General features: G+C 49.4%; 1 protein-coding gene across 4 annotated transcripts in view; it reads right to left on the reverse strand.

The window, feature by feature from the left end:
- The window catches only part of Pde9a (phosphodiesterase 9A), a 92,597-nt gene that overhangs the window by 45,551 nt on the left and 23,415 nt on the right, over positions 1-23,631 (reverse strand). For 3 of the 4 annotated variants that reach the window (XM_036168146.1, XM_036168145.1, XM_036168144.1), the window contains 3 exons: positions 17,997-18,067; positions 15,945-16,022; positions 11,713-11,756 (listed from right to left, as the gene is read on the reverse strand). In XM_036168146.1, coding sequence (XP_036024039.1) covers positions 11,713-11,756; positions 15,945-16,022; positions 17,997-18,067 — 193 coding nt within the window. Of the gene's footprint in view, positions 1-11,712; positions 11,757-15,944; positions 16,023-17,996; positions 18,068-22,689; positions 22,710-23,631 lie in introns of those variants that run through there. The other variant, XM_036168147.1, reaches the window with a different exon arrangement.

Genomic DNA, 23,631 nt, shown 5'->3' on the forward strand with positions numbered 1-23,631 from the left:
AAATAAGTTGAAGGTGGTAACCGCAAGGCTTAGAGCGGTGGGTGGTAAAAGCGATGCTGAAGGACAGGGCAGGAATGAAACAGAATGTAGACGCCTGTCCAGCCAACATGAACAGCAGCAGAAAAGAGGAAAAAAACCACAAAACCCGAGATCAGCAAAAAACAAGCACCCTCAAGGCCAAGCCTGTATAACTGGATGGAACAACCACTCCATGGTATGGTTAGTGGGAAGGTTTTTATTATAAACAGGAGGGAGAGATCTGTCAGAGGCATCTGGAAGAGTCCAGAGCAGGGAGAGAAAGCAGTAGACTGAACACAGCTGGCAGAAGGAGGGGGCACTAAGTCAGAGGTAGTAAGGGCAAAAGAGATGACTGAGAGAGAGAGCGTAGAGCTGAAATAACGGGGTTCTGGGAGAACTGAAGTCACTGGCAAGAAGGAGGTCCATGAACTGGAGGGGTTCAGGGTAGGAGGCAGGGTGAGAAGAACTGAGAGAAGCCAGGATGCCAGCATGGACTCTGAAATGTGTAACAGGTACACATAATAACCAGACAGATATTAAGAGGCCAAAATGATTGGAATGCAGGGCCTAAGACTGCATCTCCCAACACATGGCTTATCTCTATGGCAAAGCCTAGACTTTTTTTACAGAACCATTACTAAAGAATCAAGCAGTGTTCACAAGATATTGCCAACATACATATGTTCTGGTTGGGTGTGCAACCAATTAGAAATACCATTTATAGTAAAACCTGGGAACAAAAAATATTTAGGAATAAATGTGTGTGTGTGTGTGTGTGTGTGTGTGTGTGTGTGTGTGTGTGTGTGTTTAAAAAGATATACAGAATGCCTATCTTAAAAAAACTGGGTGAGATGGCCCAAGAGGTGGGGTTGTCTCATGTTCATGGGTGGGAAGCCTCAATATAGTAGAGATGCCAGTGTCCCCCCAAATCTACCAATATACTGACAGCCTTCCTGATCAATGTCATAGATCCTCGCTTACTTTTTTTAATTTTTTTTTATTTTTGGAAATTGACAATGGAGAAAATATTTCAGTCACCTAAATCAACCCGAAAGGAGACATGTATGAGAGCCACCCTGCCTGGTGTCAAGAACCCATACCATGTAGCTAGCTTGGTACTGATGCCAATGCTAAGAACCAGGGTGGCAGATGGGAAAAGAAAGCTTGGGAAAGGAGCAGATGTGAGGTTATGCTTCAGAAGTGAGCCGCATCAGGAGAGAGAGAGAGAGACTCATGACCATGGGGGAGGGGCAAGATCTGACTGTCTCAGGGTAGGAGAGCAATGGGGAGGGAGGGCGGACACAGACGAGGCAGCATAATGAGTCTGAGGGAGAAGAAAGAGACTTCCTTTCAGAGCTTGAGATGAGCCACATTGGGAGAGACAGCTGTCAATCATAGCCTGGTAGAGGGCCTGAAGGGAGCAATGTAACCTTAAGTTCTCCAGGAGAGGTCAAAACACTTAGAACACACTTCACCAAATAAGATATCCAAACAGCCAGTAAGTGCATAAAACACCTATACCGCCAAATAGCCTGGGAAGTTGCAAATGGAAACCGCATTGAGATGTGATGAATCTTATACCTGCTTCAGTGTTTCAAAGTCCGAGACCCACAGACTAGGGCTGGGTGTCTGTGAAAGGAGTTGGCTGATCATGGGTGCCGCTGTGACCATGCACTACAGAGCTGCATCTGCCTACGGCGGCCACTTCCTCATGCACTCACCGCCCTTCTTTGCCTCAGTTTCCCCTCCCTCCAAGGACTTCCTGAGATCACTTCAAATAATGCTGGGAGAGCGTAGCTCCATCTCCAGGCACATGGGAGGCTAACCCGCTTATGAAGCACACTCTTGCTCCCAGGCTGTACCCAGGATACAATGTCAACAAGCAAGTCTACAGTGAGACCTTCACAACGATCATAGTGGCTGAGCCCCACATTAGAAGTGACCCCCGAGTTGGGGATTTAGCTCAGTGGTAGAGCGCTTGCCTAGCAAGCGCAAGGCCCTGGGTTCGATCCTCAGCTTAAAAAAAAAAAAAAAAAGAAAAAAAAGAAGTGACCCTCATGTCCACCCACAGGACCTTAGATTCGAGCAAGCATGCTCAGCAGCACAGAGTGGCCAAAGGCCGGTGGATTGGAAACTGACATTGAGCCAGAGAGTTCACACATCAAGGTGGTCGGCACATAGTAGGACTCTGCACTGGTGGCACCGGGGAGCTGGCGATGTAGTCTGATGACACAGGCAGAGAGAATGCATCCTTATGGGTGGGCTTGAAGGCAGCACCCAGGAAGTTTTCAAGATTGATGGAAATACCTGTCTTGACTGCAGGATGGCTATCTATCTAGTCTTTATCTAATTCCTCACACGAAACTCTTTGAATCTGTGCATTCAGGTTAGATCTGGCTGAGTGCTGTGTTCTGCAGGACCTCAGGAAGGTCTTGGTACAGAGGACAGTTGGACCATGCACGCCCCAAAGCCCTGAGCAGTGTTCAGATGCCAGTGATGTTCTCAACCAAAGGAAACACTGCTGTCCGCACATACATTCTTGATGCTTCTGCCCCGCTGCTTGCCACCCACGTCTCTGGCAGTGACACACTGCTGCCCTAGCTGGCTAGACTGCCCTGAGAAGAAGTGTGAGCATGCAATTCCGGGAACAGTTATTTTGCATTTTATACACTGCACCCTGTTTGTTTTTAAAAATAATGCAGGCAAGGATGACGAAGGCTCTGCTTCTGAAGCTTAAAAGCCTTAATGCTTTGGGCTGAAACTGCACTAAATATAGAAAATATTATTAAGAAGCATTATTATTGCTCACAAACAACACATCTGCGCTCAAATTCTTGGCTTCTGAGCAAAATCAGAGCCCACACAACGTGTGTCAGTTTGGCCCTGAGGGAGCATCCCTGTGCCACTAAAATCCTGCAGCTTTGTTGAGACAAGGTTTTGCCCATTGGACAATGCCCTCGGGGTTACTTAAAATGATAGCTACCATTTATTGAGCATTGCTAAGTGGCAGGCCCTTGCTAAGCATTTTGCATAAATTACATCATTTACCCTCTGAAGAACCCTGCTGGGGTGTCTATTTTAATTCGAATTCTGCACAGGAAATGGAAGCTCACAGGGCGAGAGAGTTTTCCTAAGGCCACTTCAGCCAGCTGGCAGATGAATGCAGCTTTGGATGGCCCTTTATTCTTGGATTCCTATTTTCAAACCCAAAGCTCTAAGTCTGGGCTCCACAAAAGTGATCCACAGATCACTTAGGGAGGTTATCCAGCAAGTCCTCCAAGGGAAGGGGTGGGTGGGCACTGGGGCATATTCATGAGGAAGTGACCACTGTGGACAGGTGAAGATCAGTGTCCTGGGGTCCCTTTGGGCAAGTTCACCGGTGACGTCAGAAGACTGTCCCCTATGAGACAGCTGTCTGGCCATCACTCCTGGTCTTCCCTGAACAGAGGAAGTCCTCAGGGAGGAGGGACGCAGGGTTGGAGAAGGGTGCCAGTGGTGGGTTTGAGAACCACCCACTGAGATCCGGGGACCTGAAGGCTGGCCTGTTGCACCAACGACATCTCCAGTGCTCTGCCGCGAACCTTCAGCACTACTAACAGCCCCTCAAGGTTGTTAGACGTCTAAAAAGACCGAGACTGGTTTACTCACTGCATCTCAAAACGGTTCAATGCAGCAACCACACAAAAATATGCGTAAAAATTCAGAGCCGCATAGCTCACAATAGATACAGCCCGCAGGTGTGTTCCCCGATGAATGGGGTCAAAATGTGGACCATTCACAAAAGGCAGCGCCACTTACCCCTAAAAGGAATGGAAGCATGTGTGGACCCCATGCTCACTGCAGACATGCCCCCAAATGCCGCAGTGGCATATTTGAAACACTGGGAATAGGCAAATCTATAGATGCAATGCCAGCGCCTGGGAAGGGAGGGATATGGAAATGGAGATTCCGGGCCCACAGGTGTGGGACTTGTATCTGGGGCGATGGAAACATTTGGCGATAAACAGTGGCAATGGAAGCACAATGAAATACACGCAGACAAAACAGCTCCACTGCACACTAAATTGCAGATGAAATAGCTTGCAAATTATACCTCGAGCAAACAGAAAAGCCGAAAGCAAATTCCTGAGGGATCTCCCTCACCCCCTGTCTTCTAAGACAGGTAGGTATGCACACTGAGCTGGCAGGGTTGCTTCCTTTGGTCCACAGGGACCTGGCAGAATGCTTGCTTGGTCTGGCAGTACCTGGGGTTCCACCGATGCTCCACGGACACTCCTGAAACCTACTCAGTGGTACTTTCTGGGGGCTCTGAGGCCTCTGTGAGTTCACTCAGACACTGTGTATGGGAGCAGGTGCAGGGTGAAGTTTTACTCTCATGGACACCAGTAGCACATGTGGCAAGGCACACATGGACACACCTCTTCCTGGGTCTCCAGCAAAGGCCCCCATCTATTCTCCACATGAGAGGGTGCAGGTGTGTGCCTGTGGACAGGCTGCCTGTCCCCAACGGGAATTCTGAGTACTATCTACTGCTGGTCACCTGTCACCTGCGCTTTGCCCTCTGTCCTTTGGAAACAGTGGTGGCAATAAAGCTGTTGTAAACAAGGTCCTGGACTCCCCTGTACTCTATCTTGGAGGCAGAGCATTCCAACCATACCCAGTGGAGCTGGCGGCATGTGCCGATGTAAAGGACTCCATGGGCCCTGCCTCAACCAGCTGGACACCAGGCTGACAGTGTGGCTACACAGGCCTGTCCTGGGCTCCAGGGAAATGCTGAGAAATGGAAGAGGCCACAAAGAACCCACAAGCACTCTGCAGGGCCATTTCTGGTCCAGACATTGAAGGTACCATCCCCAGGTTCAGTGTGACTCAATGGTCAACAGTTGCTGTGTCTTGAGAAAGCCACAGGCACACAGCTCTTCCAGGGGACACAGGGCCAGGGCAGGACCCATCAGCTTGAGAAAGTCAGACGTGTTTTGCTTTGCATCTCGCTCTGGACAAGGAGTGAAGCAAGACTTTGGCCTTGTGTGACTACTGTGAGGTGGGTGTGGCAGCCACAGCGTTGGCCTTCACCTGAGGGCAGCTCAGACTAGTGGGGAACTGCTTTTCATGGGACCACATAGTGGTCCTTTCTCCATGGGCCTGAGGTCTCAGGACTGACATGTGGCTATTATTCCGACATGCATGGCTCTCTCAGGTAGGCATGCTGTAGTGGGCTGTCAACCGCAAGAGTAAAAAAAAAAAATAAAATATATATATATATATATATATATATATATATATATATATATATATATATACACATCTGAGTCTGAGCCGCTTAATAAAATACAACTGACAATGGACAGTCTTCCAAAAGAATGGTCACCATCAATATAAAGACATATGAGAACCTGTCTCACAGCTTCTGCTGTAGCTAGTAACTTTATTTCCCTCAGAAAAGGAGAAGCCACCTAGAAGCTGCAGGACTGTGCTCTGGGGCTAGGCAAAAGGATTTCCTCCCTTTCTCTCTTCTTCCTGCCTTCCTTTCTTATTTTTCAGAAGGTCTGTGTGGCCCAGCCTCATCTGGAAATCTCATGCTCAGGCCCGTCTCCTTTCCAGCATCCTGAGCAGCTGGGTAAACACCAACTTCCATGTTCACAGAGGTTGCCACATCTGCAGAGAAGCCAGCCTGGCTTCCCTGGCTCAACCCAGTAGGGGCTGTTTACGGCTCTAAAGAAGTGTCTGCGGCTCCTGTGGTCAAGACTGGCCTGTCCTTTCTTCTGAAGTCATGCAAGTTCTTGAGGATGCTCCTCTCTGGGCTGTCTCCTGGGTATTTAACTACTAAACGGCAGAACTTGGTGTCTTTTTGCAAGGCACAATTCTGCAGGTCCAGTGGGGGCCTTCTCTGACACTTGGCAGGAAGGCCCCCTAGGAAGGGCAGGTAGGGGCCATGCTGCTGCAGGCCAGAGCTGGAACCAGAATTCCACTTCCTATCCTGAGTTCTTACGCTGCGGTGAGTGTGGCCACAGCCCCAAGGCTGTCTGGCTGGATGAACTACCGGCCCGGGGCAAAGGGTGGGTCTAGAGTAGAGGTGCAGTGGGAGTTGGTGGAGTAGAAGAATCAAGAATGCCTGAGAACCAGCTCCAAGGGTCGTCTGAGCCCCCTTTCTGCCCTTAGGCTTCAGCTGTCTCCAGGACATCAGCTTTGCCCTCAAAGAGAAAGTGGGGTGTGGGTACACTGGAAAAGAATGGGTACCTGTCACCCAGTGTCTGTCAGTGTGACCAGGAACATGAGTGGGGGCGCAGAGCAGACCCAAACGTGGCCCTGATTTCCCCTGGTTGCTTCTGTCCAAGAGCAGAGTCCTGTCCTTTGTGTTAAGCAGAAGTTTAGGCACGGCCCTGCAGTTGCATCCATGCTGCGGGCCACCCACACCTTGCTGGCATTCTCGGGGAAGCCACACTCCTAGGCTGCTTGCTCTCTCACTTCAAGAGTGCTCACGCTCACGGCGTGCAGCAGGGTTTTCTGGGCCTGTCTTGCCCTGGCCCGTTGGGAGGATGCATCCTTCGTCATGCGTTCACTCTGACATCACGAGCTGTGGTGTATAGATAGGCCTTGGTCCTCTGCAGCACTGTCTGTTTCTCAAAGCCCTTTGCCACTCTCACGCCCCCAGATGTTGGAAGAGCTTCAGCAGCACTGGCTCAGCTGCTCACGTGTGCGTCTGTCCCGGCCCTCCACAAACCCTCCAGGGAGCTCAGTTCTTACATCCCAGGGATTTCGCTGACACTCAGCTCTAACTTTTGTTAATGGGTCAGAACCTAACTCCCAACAGTCCTGGTTTGGCTCCAAAGCTACACAAACATTCCATTTTCTGAGTAAGTCTCAGGATTGGCTTTTCTAACACAAAAACCATTTATATGATTACAAACTAAAAGATGTTGAAAACTGATATTTAAAAAAATTTTTTTTTTTAGTGGTAGGAATTGAACCCAGGACCTCATGCATGCTGTCCACTAAACTACAACCTCTCACACGCAAATCCATTTCTATAGCACTAAGAGGAAATAGTGATAAAGTTACCAAGCAACATTCAAAAGGCTTTCACCAGCAACTATGACCCTGAGAGACACTCCAGAAAACCCAGTAAGTGCAGAAATTCTGCATGAAAGAGACCCATAAAACATTAGTAACATGTTAATTCTACCCAAATTATTCAGTGTATTTAATAAAATTCTGAGTAGCCTTTTGGTTTTTGTTTGTTTGTTTTTTGGTGAGCAATTGACAGATTTACTCCAAAAATTATTTCACAGTATAAACTCAGTGTCAATTTTGGAAAAGACAAAAGAAAAAAAGAGGGCTGTACCCATCTGTTCACAAGACCTGCCATCAGTCCACAGTCACTGGCCTACAGTCATGGTCAGGACAGATGTGTGTGCTGATGGACCAGGAGGCTGGGTCCATGTAAAGACACACATGTGTAGCAGGCTGGATTTGCACAAAGGGGCCATGGTGACTGTACATTAATGGTGCTGGAGCAAAGAAATCCCCATACAGAAAAAAACAAGCCTCAACTCCCTACTTGGCAGACTAGACTAAGCATCCCACTGCCTCAGGAGAGAAGGAAGCACCATGTGGTGTAGTGGTAGAGTACACAGTGCCCCACGATCCTTCTCCTGACCCCCAGTTGCAGCTGATCATGAGAAAGACACCAGACAGAGTCAGGCGAGCTGGCTCCTACTTGTAATCCTAGGACTTGGGAAGCTGAGGCTGGAGGATTGCCACCAGTTTGAGGCCAGCCTGAAGCTCTGTAGTGAGTTCCAGGCTAGCCTGGGCTATAGAGACTCTGCCTCAAACAAACAAAAATAAATAAAGACAGAGACAGAGAGAGAGAGAGAGAGAGAGAGAGAGAAAGAGAGAGAGAGAGAGAGAGAGAGAGAGAGAGATTGAGAAATCAGGTAGGGGTTACTAAACAGTTGATTCACAGCCCAGCCATGGAAGTCTGAGAATTGGGAGTCCCCAGGCCTCAATGCAGTGTGGGACAGTGGTTAGATCCTGGCACAGATAAAGGACACCAGGGGAAACCATGCTGAAATCCATGTAGAGAATGGGGTTCAGTTAGTAATAAAAAAGTAAAATAGCTTTCTGCTCAGAGGAGGCCTGATTCATTTCTTATAATAAAAATATTTATACTACAAGAAGTTAGAATCACATCTACTGTCCAGAGAACTGTATGACAGTCTATATGAGGAATGCCTCAAACACAGAATGTGCTAAAAACAACTGGTACCCCTGTGACGTCCTACCACAGACAGGAACGGGGCTCTGACACACTGTCGCACAGACCACTCGCTCTCTGTGGGCACTTCAAAATTCACCCTGTAGCACCAATCTCCCCAAGACCTAAACTGAACTTTACAAAAGCAAGCCGACTTCAACTCTATCTCATGCATTCACAAAGATCAACTCCAAATCTATCACATGGGCTTGGATGCAGTTAGGTGGCAGGATGCTTGCCTAGCATGCACAAGGCCTGGGCTTCATACTACGCTGCAGAAAAACATCAAAAACCAAGAAAGCAAGCAAATACAAACCAATCCCTATGGAACTAAACACAAACTAAAAGTATAAAACTTCTAGAAAAAAAAAGTATATGAGCAAACTTCCCAGCCAGGAGGTAAAATCAGGGGCAGGGGATAGAGCTAGATCCTGGTTCAATTCCCAGAACCCACATAGTGGCTCACACTGTCTGCAACCCCAGTTCCAGGGGACTGATGTCCTCTTCTGGCTTCTGAGGGCATTGCATGCATGTGGTACACATACACGCACGCAGGCAAGACACCCATACACACACACATTTAAAAAATAAAAATAGTTCCTTGGTTGAATTTTTGGGGTCACTCATGTATACTATCATGTCATCTGCAAATAGGGAGAGCTTGACTTCTTCCTTTCCAATTTGTATCCCCTTAATCTCTTTATGTTGTCTTATAGCTCTGGCTAGAACTTCAAGTACTGTATTGAATAAGTAGGGGGAGAGGGGACAGCCTTGCCTTGTTCCTGATTTTAGTGGTATTGCTTTGAGTTTCTCTCCAGAGCGTGAATTGTCGAATCCAAGATTGGAAAAGCACAGGGACAAATAGCTAAATGAATGGAAGCACATGAATTATGAACCAAAGGCTGTGGAGCCCCCAGCTGGATCAGACCCTCTGGATAAGTGAGATAATTGAATAGCTTGAACTGTTTGGGAGGCACCCAGTCTGTGGGACCAGGACCTGTCCTTAGTGCATGAGCTGGCTGTTTGGAACCTTGGGCTTACACAGGGACACTTTGCTCAGTCTGGAAGGAAGTGATAGGACCTTCCTGTACTGAATCCACCAGGTTTAAATGAATCCCCAGGGGTGCCTTGATCCTGGAGGACATGGGAATGGAGGGGAAGGGCTAGGGGGAAGGTGGGGATGGGGGTGGGAGGGGGAGGACAGGGGAACCCACGGCTGATGTATAAAATTCAAAACACATAATAATAAAGAAAAAATAAAATAAAAATAAAATAAATAATAAAAATAAATAAAAATCTTAAAAAAAAGACTTTTTTCAAAATTTAGAGCTTTTATGTGGTGCAAGTCTATGACTCCAGCACTGGGGAAGTGAGGGAAACAAGATTCTGAGTTCAAGGCCATTGTGGACAACACAGTGAGACCCAGACTCAAAAGACTAAGATCCAGAAACGTGGTCCAGCTGTGAAATGCTTGCTTAGCCTGTATGAATCCTTGGGTTTCACTCTCAGCACCAAAAGTAACAACAACAAAGTCAAGTAAACCACACAAGCCCATCTGAGCCTTGAAACTCACCAATTAGGAGATGAAAAGGATGCTTTGGACAAAGGAAGCATTTAGCGTAGTTCTGACACAGGGTGTGTGTGATGGTGTGTGAATGGTCTCTTGATTACACAAACAGAGGCAGAAAGACACATTTTAATTGTGGGCAGGACCGTTCCCTGGGCAGGAGATTCTGCACCCTGGAGAAATGGAGCCTGGCCCTGGCAAGCATGCATTCATCACTCCCTCTGTTCCTAGCCGTGGATATGATGTGACCAGCTACTTCAAGCTCCCGCTGCCTTGACATCCCCACTGTGACGGACTGTGTGGCCTTGAACTGTGAGCTGAAAGAAACCGTTTCTCCTGCAATCGCTTTTCGTCAGGGTGGTTTATCAAGCAACAGGAACAGATACTAAGTGTGAATCTTCATTACATCGCATCAGAAAAGCTTCTCAGCTCGGTAAGTTCAAGAGCAGCAACTCAGAGTTACCCAGAACTGACCGGAGGCGTCGTAAGAGGAATATAAAACAGACACCTCAAAGACGCTCACGGTCAGTACTCGTTAGGGAATCCGTAAATTAAAACCACGGCACACTCCACTTCCACAGCCATCGGAATGAGTGTGTGGAGTACAAAATGCCGCCAGTACAGCGTGCTGAGAAGGGAGCCAGCTCGGGTAGGAACCGGAAGTCCAAGATGGCACAGCCCATCGGAGAAGGGAAGCAGCAGGTTTGGATGGAGCTAAACTTACACTTTACTGCATGACCCCATGGTCTCACTCAAGCCCCACCCCCTACTTTTAACTCACAGCAGCTGGATTCATAAAAAAAAAAAAAAGACCCAAACATCCATTCAGAAATGAATGAAGAACACAGGGTGCGGGATGACCGTTAGCAACTAACAGGCCCGATGGGCAGTGCTCACGACACCAATGGGTCTCAGAAGCATCGGGTTCAGTCACCCCCTGGGTCACTTCACACATTATTTCCTGTGTGAAACTGAAAGGGGCTGGGGATATGGCTTGCTGAGAAGCATGAGGACCCGAGTCTCATTCCCAGAACCCACACAAAGAGCTGGCGTGATGTCACATGTAATCCAGGGCTGGAGAGGCAGAGACAGGAGGATCCCTGGGGTTCACTGGCCAGCCAGACTAGCCTAGTCAGTAAGACCCAGGATAATGACAGACCTGTCTCAAAAACAAGATGGACGCTCCTGAGGAAGGACATGATGGGAGAACGATGTCTGGTGTCCCTTTGTATGCCCATAACCACGAATAAGAAAGATTTATATCCCTCCCCCTAACACATCAATCAAACTCTGGGAAAGGCATCTATTGGATGGTCTCCAAAAGTAAGCCAGCTGTTGGCAGAGGCAAAGCAACATGAGAGGATGTTCCTGGGAACCTCGATTCCATCGATGCTGACAGCAGTGTGCAGAGTCTTCAAAACGCATCCAGGTGCATGCTTAAATGGGAGCACTTTATTATGAATAAATCCCACACAAATGGAAGCGGTTTTAAAAATCCAAAAGGAAACAGGAGTTTTTACAAAATCCCAGGCCTGGCTGAAGCACCTTGGGAAACCTGGTGGGCTGACTTGGCAGCTCAGAGGAACGGAGACGGGTGTGGGCCTGGGAACTGAGGTAGATGGAATGACACCCAGTATCTATCATGTTCTCTGGGTCAGGGCGGGAACTCGGAAGGGGCAGGGGAACCGGGACAAGAATGCGAGGTTTCAGATTCTGCAGTGGGAGCAGTCTGCAGCACTGAACACTTTAATCTACATGCATTCCAAAACAGGGAAAGGTTGGAACCTTCTCTCTCTCTCTCTCTCTCTCTCTCTCTCTCTCTCTCTCTCTCTCTCTCTCTCTCATTATTTAAAATGTGGTAACAGGGCCTTACCAGATAGTTGCTTGACGGCCACAGGTCTCACCTTGTAGGGAGTTCTGCAAGAGAAGAGAAGGCCACAGTGAATGGCTGCTGCTGCCAGCAATAAGCGACTGTCGAGGTACATAACAATTCAGCTTGGTGATTTGTTTTTTTTTTTTTTTTTTTTTCTGCTGTGGTGCTGGAGATGGAACATTCTAAGCTCATGCTTAGCCACTGGATTACGCCTCAACACTCCTTCCCCTAATCTGGCTGTTCTGAGTTCTCTTTCAGATGCATCTAATTTTAAAAATCATATCACAGCCGGGCAGCGATGGTGCACACCTTTAATCCCAGCACTCAGGAGGCAGTGGCAGGTGGATCTCTGTGAGTTCGAGGCCAGCCTGGTCTACAGAGCAAGATCCAGGAGAGGCACCAAAACTATACAGAGAAACCCTGTCGGGGGGAAAAAAAACAACATATTGTTTAAAAAGTTCCTCTATAATGTTCATATTTGATTAATGAAGCAAACTTCTGTCATTGATATGACCAAAGGACTCTGACATTCCTTGCCCAAACCTATCCCAAACTAGTGTGAACTGGCTCCCTCTCATTTCTGCTGGAGCTCACAGGACTGTACTGGAGCCACTGACCCTGTCAGAAACACACCCCATTATTCAGCAGCCTGTTTGAAGTTGTGCAGAGGACACTGGCTATCCCAAAGGCAGGATGAGGCTGTCCACTGATGTAAGGATCTCTAGCTTGGGCAGGAACAGGCTTCTGAGGCCAGTGGAAACTGGGTGAAGGTGGGCAAGGTCCAGTGCTAAGAGCCAACCTCAGGAGAGATTGGTTGTTTTTTTTTAAACGCAGCAGTTTAGCAGAAGTTATAACTTGCTAGTAAGAGCACGAGAAGGCGAGAGAGACGGCCCTCAGAGGTGCTGCTAGCTGGCTCTTTGCTAGCAACGCAGATAAAAGTTAGGGTGTCGTGTGTCAAGATGAGCCATCTGAGTCCAGGGACCCTCAGACCTGCTGCTCTGAGAGTCCACTGTGGTAGGAGCTGGCAGTGAACAAGGCCCACATGCTCCCGTTGTGGGCAACGATGTCCCATGTTCAAGTGTGGGTTTCTGAAGGGGCAGGTATTCTGTGACAGAAATAGTTACAGTGTCTGTCTTTAGGATGGGCGACCCACTCGTTATCCACAGTGTTTGGGTCTGAACATAACCTGCAGGCAAACACCTCTGGTCAGAGATGAGGAGGGCCCAGACAAAGAGTGCAAGACACTCAGACCTCAGGCAGAGCTTCCTGGCTACATTCCACAGCCTCTCGCTTAGCCTTGCCTCCTGGTTCTCAGACCTTCCCAGCTCAGTTCTGTAGAGCTAGTGACGTATCTTCTAGGACTAAATAAACTCCTGGCTCCATCTGAATTGAGTTAGTTTCCTCACTCTCTCCCTCGATGCTGTTAATATAATGTAAATGACAAAACCCCTTCCCCCTCTGGAGCTGATAAATGGCCTTGGACTTCCATGGCGTGTCTGTTCTGCAGTCTAACTGCCTGGGCACTGGCCTTTTTTTATGACGCTTGGGGAAGGCAGCAGCCTGGCGCCAGCTGGCCATCCAGAGGGCATGAGTGCTGAGCAGAGGGATGGCTGTACAGCCCTCCTTGCCGGGGCCTGGTTGCTTTACCCAGCAGAAAGCTGCCTGTCTCACAACTTGGCTAAAATCGGAAACCAAAGATGTGTTTGTGTTATGTCAGAAATGTGCGGTGTCAATTCTGGGCCTCTCTTCTCTCCATATGCTGTGCCATATGCCCCCCTCGCCTCACACCAGCTAAGCATCTGTTCCCCTTCCCCGGCAGGAGAGTAAGGGCAGGGTCCAAGAGGCGGCACTGAGAGCTGGACACTGCCAACCCTAGAACATTCCTTGGTCAGAGAAAGGAGCCAGATGGGAAAAGGCTCTCTGAGGGGCAAACCTGTAGCTCCATTTGGACAGATTCCAATACGTCTGTTCTCACTTATTGGTCCTGAGGAACAGGCCACTCACTCATCATGTCTTGCCAGCTCCAAATGAGAGTGGAAGCCGACTGGCCTCCCATCTTGCCACTGTGATTTGGGGTTTAAAACAGGTGCAGAGAAAACAGCAAGAAAGCATGAGCGGTGGGAAATGGAGACAGCCACCCATCTGACCAGGATGGAGGTGGCTGGTTAGAAACCTCTGAGACCTGGGGAGTCATGGGAAATCCATGCTATGAACAGGATACAGGAAGGTTCCAAATGTGTGGAAGAGACCTGGCACCTTCAGCCCAATCCCTCCCACCAGTGGGAGGCTGAGACAGGAGGAGGGGACCATGTACAAGCTGAACAGTTGCATGGTCTTCAGAGGTGGACAAAGTTTAAAACAGACACAGACAGCACATGTGGCCCCCTGGAATGGTGGGGAGGGGGTGGGGGTCACACAGACCAGAGAGTCTATCCTGTACCCTCTGAGAATGGTACCAGCTGGGATCAGAGGACAGAACGTTCTGGCACAAGCCCACACCTACGTCCAGAGTAGTTTCAGCAGTCCCCCTTGGCAGGTGCTTCTCACCCCAAGCTACACTGTAGAACCTTTTGCAGAGCTGTACAAAGATCTGGATCAATCATTCATAGGGGAGCCTGAGTCAACCAGGTCCCTTTAAAAGATGTTGCTAAAGCCAGGTATGGTGGCACATGCCTTTAATCCCAGCACTAGGGAGGCAGAGGCAGGCGGACCTCTGTGAGTTCGAGGCCAGCCCTACACAGAGTTCCAGGACAGTCTCCAAAACTACCCAGAGAAACCCTGTCTCAAAAAACAAACAAGCAAGCAAACGAACAAAAAGATGTTTAGTTTTAATGCACAGCAAGGGCTGAAAGCCACTGTTCAGCTGACCTGGTCTCTACTGAGCCACCAGTGTGGGCAAGTAGATGCATGACTTCAGAACAGACAGGCATGTCAAAGCACAAACAGGCATGCCTCTAGGTCAGGCACCCCCATGGAGACCAGGATGGGGAATATCCAGACCACACATGTCATGATGCACATGGAGCCTTCAGCAACCACTCGAGACTCTGACAATCCCTTCCCAGCACACAGGCTCAGGTCAAGAGTCCATTCTGGTGGAGGAGTGGGGAGAAGGAAGAGGGAGGTGGAAGCGCAGGAGAATGTGGAGGCCCTGGAGACAGCACACTTACACCTCAGCAAGAGCTGTCCACCACGCCTATGCTTGCTACTCCCCCATCTCCATGCATCCATCCACACAAGCACCACCCAGATACCTAACCCACAGCGTGTGGCCCCCACCAGACCCAGGTCATTTAGGTCTAAGCCCACAAATGTATTGTTCACGTCCCTGCCTCACCCAGCCTTCTATATACCTTGCTCCATCTTCCACATCCACACCTCTGTAACCCCCAACACAGCACCAGAAACCTGTCCAACCTCATGCATCTCCATCCCTCTCTGCATCTAAGAGGTGGTTTCCAGCACCCCACAATGTAGTGTTAGTTCTGGATATTTGGATGCACATGTGCGTGCGTGCGTGCGTGCGTGCGTGCGTGCGTGTGCGTGTGTGTGTGTGTGTGTGTGTGTGTGTGTGTGATATGGGTGATATGTGGAAGTCAGAGGGCAAGAGGGCAACAGGTTCTGGGTTTGAACTCATGTCATTAGGCTTTAACTTAAACGCCTCACCAGCTGGATCACCCCGCCAACCCCAGAAGCTGCATTGTAACTTCTGTTTGGCTGAATCGCCCATATGACATGGAGACTACTAGGGACTTTTTAGGCTCCCTGGGAAAGTGGCATCACCGACTCGAAGGATCTGTCCCATGTCCTCCCTGAGGGTACAGACAACTGGCTCCAGCTATCCTACTCATTTCAAAGATAGCCACTGGCTACCCTTGACCTTCTGTGCCTCCGCCTCCTTCCTCTTGTGCACAGACTTTTCCAGCAAGGGCTTAAGTGGGGAGACAGGGTCCCCAGGAGGCCCTAGTTCTCCCAGAAGGATCCCTCAGGCTGGAACTATGCTCCTAGCCTAATTCCAGTTCTTCAGTTTTCCTGTCTGCACTCGGCCTCCTCACAGGGCCCCTCTGGAGAACGGAGGAGCAAACCAAGCCTCCTCCTCCTCCTGCTTCCCATCTGCCTCTTCCCCTCTCTGCTGAAACTTCACACTTTTCAGCAGTAGTAAACAAAACCAAATTGCAAACTCCCTGGCGCATGGCCCGGAAGCATAAGACACCCCAGGAAGAGATGCTTACCGCTCTGAGTTTGCAGGCATGGTGGGATCGATGGAAACCATGGCGTCATCTGTGGTCAGAAGGGAGATGGTGGTGTTCCTGCAAAACACTCCGGTCAGTACTGCCCCCTCTATACACTTGCATATGGGCCTCACGTGACAGAGCCCAGAGGAACCAGGCTCTGAGAACTGGGGACCACGCGTCCTTGGCTAAGGGCAGGCAAGGGCAGCAGGTTGTTTCCCACCCTCCCTTAGCAAATCAAGTGAAAAGGGTAAGTGTATTCATAGAGCCTGCCAATTTTTAAATAATTTAAAGTGGGAATTGGAGCAAGACTAATTTATTGAGTTGGGAGATCAAGGAAGCTGCCGTGCCCCCAAAACCAACATCGACCTGAGACAGGAATCACGGCTTGCTTATCTCGCTGCTCTGGACCCTGGGAGAGAGTCCCCTGAGCCGGTCCCAATTCTTTTCCACAAGAGGACTTAAGTGGTCAAAACCAATTTCCTCTCCAGCTTCTTATCTTTGGAGCTTCTGATGAGCTGTGATCCTCAACTGTAAATTAGTATTATTGTATTTTAATTTGTGTGTCTAAGGATAAGTACATGCTTATGTGGGTGCATGAGGTCAGAGGTCAACCTCTATGGTATTCCTTGGGTGCCATCCACCTTGAATTTTGAGACAGGTCTCTGACTAGGGCTACGGCTAGCCTAGCTGTCTAGTGAACTCCCCAGATCTGCCCGTCCCTGCCTCCTTAGGACTGGAATTACAAGTGTGTGCCACCACACCTGGCTTTTTATGTGAGTGTTTGGGACTGAATCAAACTCAGGTCCTCACGCATGCACAGCAAGGACTTGACCCAGGGAGGCCTGTGAATTCTTCAAATCAGTACAATTAGAAATGAGGCCCCAATCTCACAGTGTAGTAAAGGTAGATGTGTACACTGCCTATGTTTTACAGTTCTTAATACACGCTGCCGAAAGCTGCCGGTGTGGTGGCTGCTTTCACCGACTTGGTCATCTGCTGTCGCCTCCAGGACACAGCTTCATCACCCGGGTCCTTTTCCTTGATGGTTGTGAAAAGCTTTAATCACCTTTCATCCCTTCACCTCCACTGACCCCAACTTTAAAGTTAACTGCACCCAAGGCCACACCCAATCACCTTTCTTTTCTCTTATTTACTTCTTTAACTGTCTCTGAGACAGGGCCTCACTGTGTAGTCCGGGCCGACCTTTAACTCATAACTCTCCTGCCTCAGCCTTCCAAATACCGGCATCACAGGCACATACCATCATCATGCCCGGCCTTTGGTTACCCTTTCTAACAGGAAATTAGGTGTTAAGATGATCCAAGTATGCCTTAACCAAAATGCTCATGGGATTTTTTTTTTTTTTTTTTCAGATCTTAGGCTACCTGAATATATGGGATGAGATATTACGGGAGTAGACCCATGCCTAAACATGCAATCCATGTCTTTCACGGAGTGTTTTGATAGACATATCACATGCGGTCAAGTTCAGCATTCTCCACTTTTGGTGTCGGGTCAGCGCTAAAACTGTTTCAGATTTTGGAGCACTTGGGGTTTGGGGACTATCAAGGCTCAGCCTGTAATTAGAAAATTCCCATGCTAGCATGGACTGGATTTAGGAAAGAAACTCTGGGGGAGAGTCTGAGGATTCTGTTGGATAGGCAACTGCTTTTAACTCATCTCTGGAAGCCAGTCATGTGTTGAAAGCTGATGAGGACAGCACCCTGAGAGCAAAGGCGCTTACATTAGTTATTTGAGGCTGGAGCAACTCCAAACACAGCCGTTTTCCTTCCCCAGCAGTGAGTGAGCATGTGCAGGAAAAACCCATCTCTCAAGAGGGGGCTCTGCTGCCTTCAACCCAGCAGCTAGACACTGCTGCTGGGGAGGTGGGACTGAGCTCCTCATGGGGTTTGTCTCACTGGTTTGAGGGAAACCACAGTAGAAGCCTGGATAGTCCTCTGCATTGATCCCCACTTGCCGCCTCACCCTTCTCCGGTCCATTGTGGGGATAACACAGTCCTCATCACAGAGCATGGGGGGGAAACTCACCGAGGCAGGCCGGTGGCGATACAGAACAGGTCCATGATGTCACTAGAGTTGCAGTACTTGCTGAAAACCACCTGCAGAACACAGAAGGCAGGCTTGGGAGTTGGCTCAGTGAGGAATGTGCCTACTGCCTAAGCATGAGGACCCGAGTTCAGTCTCTAGAACACATGTACGTAGCCAAGTATGGTCACATGCATCAGACGCCAACACCAGGATGGCAGAGACAGGAGGATCCCTAGGGCTCGCTGGTCATCCAGCCTAACCTATGTGGTAAGCATCAGGCCAGTGAGATGCTACCTCAAAAAGCAAGATGCATGGCTACTGAGGAGTATCAACTAAGGCTGACCTTTGGTTCCCCACACACATGTGCACACATGTGCATCTACAAACACATGAGCACACGTGTACACAAATGCATTTATACAAAAAAAGCACAAATCACCCAGGCAGTGAGGTAGCAGAGCGGCATTTGGTTTCCATGGAGATGCTGGGTTTCATGTACTACTTCCTTGCTGTTAAGAACCGATGTTTACTTTTCAAAACTGTGGGCTCTAGGATGTCACATGGGCATCTTTTCATTTGATCAGTGTATATGGATTGTGGAAAAGCTTAATTCCTCTGTGAGGCAAGAATAAATCACTCTCCTGTTTCTCCATGCCTGCAAGTGACCACGGCTGTATGGGGCACAAAACTGAGGATGGAGTTTCAGGGTCTCACAGCATGGCTTGTCTTCAGTCACCTCATAGAGTTGTGATGGGAAAAGCAAATTTAAGTTTATTGATTTAAAAAAGAAAAAAAAAAAAAGATGGCCTTATAGTCTTTGGGGATGAGGATCTGGGGCCGAATGACTAGGTCACAGGGGGCTCAAAATGACAAGAAAACAACCACGGACCGCTGGTGTCACAGCAAAATATAAACTGTACGCGCTGTGACTCCGCACACCACCCAGCATCCAGGCCTGGCCCTGTGGGACAGAGAGGGCTTGTCTTGCGTGGGCATGGTCAGTACAAGAGCCCTGACGTGAGTGGGTCTCAGCTCTTCTTCACTGGTAATCACCCTCTCATCGTTGCCAATAATTCGAACTTTATCATAGCTGTCTTTTTCCCCTCATTCTCTCCTTTCCTTCCTCTCCTCTCCTGGGGATCGAACCTAGGGCCTTGCCCATCAAAAGAGAGTGGATTTAACACTGAGCTACAGCCCTAGCCCCTTTTTGAGACCGTGTTGTACTGTGTGGCCCAGAATTGAAATCCCCGGTCTCCAGCTCTGGACTGCTGGGACCACAGGCACCCCTAAGGCCCACTTTCATTCAATAGATGCTTCCCTTGGATGCTTCTTCCGGCCTCACCGCAGTAAATGCCCTTTGGTACTGTGCCCTGAATGTGGGGGAGGCCCAGGGCTGATGAGAAGGCTGTTACTTTTTGATGCCGTGGCACAGTCCTTTTTAGCTAAGTTGCTTTTTGCTCTACTTAGAAACAGTGAAATACAGCAAACAGATGACTCCCTCCCATGCACTTGGCCTTTCCGTGACCAAGGCCATTTCCTACATGCTGCCCAGCCAGCAATGATACAAAAACTCCACTTGTTCACGCCTCACCGATCCCACCCTTTGCATCGGTACCAGGGGTGACAGTCATTAGCTGTGACCCGCATCATCCATGGGCACTGTCCCCATGTCTCGGCTCCCTCCTGAGGATGCCATTGCAGCTCATCTCTGCTCACACCCTGATTCTTGCAGTAGCTTTCTCCCTGGCTCAGTTCCTATCTGTGCCATCCCCCTGCATGGTGTCACTTCTTTGCAGAGTCCCTGTTAGTTCCTGCCACCCACAGGAGAGATCCAACTCTTTGCTGGGCATGTAAGGTCCTAGGGCTTGTCCCCTCCCAGCCTGTGTCCTGGCTGAGTGTCCCCACTCTGGTCTCATGGGTACCCCTCTCCTAGCCCCCTGCTCTCTCTTCATCCAGCTATTTACACACAGTGGCAGCATCTTTGGTCCCTGCTGTCAGCAGAATGCACCCTTCCCCAGTACCTGCCTTGTTTCTACCATGACCACACTCTTGGCATGGGCCTCTGAGCCATGCTTTATACTGCAAATTTTCTGGCCCAGCCAACCTGGGGTCCCAAGTCAGCCTGGGGTTCGAGCCATTCACCCATCAAGGCAGAGGGGGTCTTTCTTATAGCTCACTCTGCCTGTTCAGTTTGGTTTTTGCCTATGAGCTGGAGGTGGGAGGAGGAAGGCATGAAGGCTCTTTCTTTGATAGCTCTATTGGGAGACTTCTAAAAAGGGGTGGAGGGAGGGTAAGAGGCTTTTCAAAGTGTGCCTGCAATCAGAGATGCAACGGTCCCTGGGCCATCTCAGGAACACCATGCAGAGGATCCGGGTGGGGCAGGAGGAATCTATACTTTGCTTTTCCTAGGCTCAGAGGGGTTCCTGAGGCATGGTGAAGGCTACAGGATGTGGGATATGATGCTATGGGCCAGTTATCCCTCTATCTCCTCTGCATAAACACGGAGGGTATCATGTGGCTGGGAGGGGCTTCTTCAGCACCCCCGAAACCCACAGAGCAGATCCTAAAGTTGCATCCTCTCTGTAGCCAAGAGCTACTGATACCAGGCCTCTTAGGACCCATGTGGTATCCAGTGGGGCTCTCTTTCCTTCTAGTTCCTGCTTATGTATGTCAGGGAAAAAAAAAAAAAAAAACAACACTCCCTGACATTTTTGTTCTTATTTCACGCTTGTTTAGTTGTGCATACACATGCATGCCATGGTTGCAAGTCAAGCCCCGTTACCTAGGAGCCATCTCTTTGTGCCTCCATTTTAAGTTCTGTGAAATGGGCCCACAAAGGCCGCAGCCGCCACCCAGTGATGGCTTAGCCCTGAGGGACACTCCTTGAGGTTCCACTGTTAAAGTTTTGTGATTCCGAAGAAGTTCAGAGGCCACAGTGAAGGACCGCACCAAACTACAGACCCAAGAGTTAAGTCCAGACAGGCCTCCATGCCCACCTCCACAGACTGGGGAGCTGATCAGGATGCCCAGGACTCCTGTTCACTGAGAAACATGGCGAGGCTACTGAGCATGCCCATCAGTATTCACTGCAGAGGACAGCGTGAGCCCCAAGGATGTTTCATTCGCATGCTCCTAATCCACCAAGAAGTCCTTTCATTTCTTCTTAAGCCTTTTAACAAACAGGCAGGGTTTTGCTTTTTTTTTTTTAAACTGAAATGAACCATTTTAAAATAATATCTGGTTTTTCCTGCCATCTCCGCCTCCTCCCCAGATTCAGGAAGTTGTATTAAATACTTTTTCCTTTCCATGGCAACAGGGTTATCTGCAGAGGTTCCGCCAGAGCAGTGGGCGATGCTCAAAGAGCCCGGGCTACCATTATGGGGTCAAAGCTTTGAACTTCCTCTGGGGGTGGGGAGTAGCCTGCTTCTTGGGGTCGCAGGCCAAGAGACTTGCACTGTCCTGGTGTTTTTGAGAAGAGGGGTGTTCACCCAGATTGATACGGGACTGCTGATGAAGTGTGAATGCCTGGGCTTCCAAAGATAGGACAGCAAAACTCTGAGGCTTTTCAAATGTGAAGGGAAAAGTCTCAACCAGAGAGAGTGGCCTACGCCTTAAACCCGGCGTTTGAGAGGCTGAGGCATGAGGAGACCAACCTGGGCTACACAGTAAGTCTGAGACTCGCCTGGTCTATGTGAGACTTGGCCTCAAAAGAAAAAAAAAAAAGGAAAGGTAGATGTTTTATTCATTTGTTGATACTCATAGGAGATCTGCACTTCCCTGGATGGAGACAGAAGGGGGGGTTGTGCGGTGGGAGGGAGTGGGGGGGAGGAGCTGGGAGGGGAGGATGGGGGGGGAGGCTGCAGCCAGGATGCAAAATAAATAGATGAATAATAATTGTAATAATAATATTTTTTTAAAAGGAAGGCTAAGCCTTCCAGCCAATCAAATGGAAGACCCTATAGCACCTGAACCCTAGCTGCTCCTGTGCAGACCACTGAGGCAGAGCTGGGACGGTGCCTTTGTTCTGGGGCTGGGAACCACCTCCTGACTTGCCTCCCTGACAAATGGCCTAGGGAGGCTGTATAGAAACTTGAAATGAGCAGAAAAGATTATATGGGGTGCCTCCAGCAGAAAGCACTTGTGAACCCACATCCCTCCACTCTGTGGCCCTGTAAGCTTTTTTGAGGTCTCTTTCGAACTGGCTGTAGCATTAATTGAGTAAAAACCTCTGACACAGTGTCATCTCATGAGAAATAGAGTCACGATTCTTCCTTGCTAATTAGTCTCCAGCAGAGCCAATGCCAGGAGTGTCTAAGTGGGAAGCAGCAAGAAGCCAGTGGACAGGGTCTGGGATGGCTGGAGTCAGGAAACACCCAGCTCGGACCAGCTCTCACTGGCTGCAATATGTGGCCATGAGACCCTCAGGCAGCCTCATCAGGAAGGGCGCAGGGCTGTCTGTCTACATGGCGAATAATGTTGGAGATCCTTTGTCCATTACCCAGAAACAGACAGCACAAGAAAGAAGAAGTTGAAATTTCAACGAGATGCCAAAGCAGGCAGATTCACAGGATTTTATCCTGCCATCCAGCGATCGGAGGCAGATCGGGGATGGGGCTCATAAGCAAGCATGGAAAATCGCCCCCAAGTCTTTCATGTGGCTTGATTGGCAGCAGGGTGGTATTAAAACACTGACCGGAGGAACAAGTGAGAAAGGAGAATGCTTCTCTTCCCCGGGCATCGGTCCTTCTCTTTCTCAGCTGAGACCTGTGAATGTCACAGAGCAGCTTCTCTGGGAGCCCGTCCCCCATCCTGTCTCCATACCGCCCACAGAAAAGAATACCGACACTTGCCAAGAGTCGGTGGAAGCCAAGCACAACCCAAAGAAACAGAGGCACTCAGACACGTGTGAGCTCCCATGGGCCCAGCCAGGGTTGAGTCTTCATCCCAGGCTACCCGATCATGAGCAACTACTGACCCTGGTTACTTAGTCTATATTCAAATCAGCCCTCTGCTTCGGACCTTGTTATAGACACAGGGCTGGACCTAGGGACTGAACCTTCAGCCTTTCACTGCACTAGATTCTCTTATCCCCTGTAAGCAAGACTGTAGCCACAGGAGCCTCAGCTTACCATTCTGTAAATGGGACAATAACACCAGAGCACCACTGGCCTCTCCAGGGGGTAGTGAGCAACAAGCAGAGGAACCCATCAGATAGGAACCACCGAAGTTGAGTGTCACGCCATGTAGGTTGTCCATGACACTCACGGCCCCATCAAGATGTTGACTCGAGTCTTCAGGGGGCTCTGAGTTACCAAATGCAACCAGAGCATATCTTCCAGGCACAACTGTGCAGCACCAGCTGTATTTCAGTGAGACTATAGTGCACACCCTGAAGGATTTCCAGGACCGGGGTAAAAATAAACAGGGATGCAGTTCCTCTGTGCCCACAGCTTCCTGGGGTGCGGGGGAAGCGGGAGAGCTGCCCTTGACCTGGCAAACTAGCACACTCAAGGACACAAGAAGAGCTGCATATGGTGGGCACCCATGCCTTTGAATAGATGTTCTGGCCCAGTGCTGCGATTCTTGGGCTAGATGGTCTCTGTCAGGGGTGTGGGAAGGCAAGATTGGGGGTATG

The sequence above is a fragment of the Onychomys torridus genome, chromosome 18 (genome assembly GCF_903995425.1).
Source record: "Onychomys torridus chromosome 18, mOncTor1.1, whole genome shotgun sequence".
Taxonomy (NCBI): Eukaryota; Metazoa; Chordata; class Mammalia; order Rodentia; family Cricetidae; genus Onychomys; species Onychomys torridus.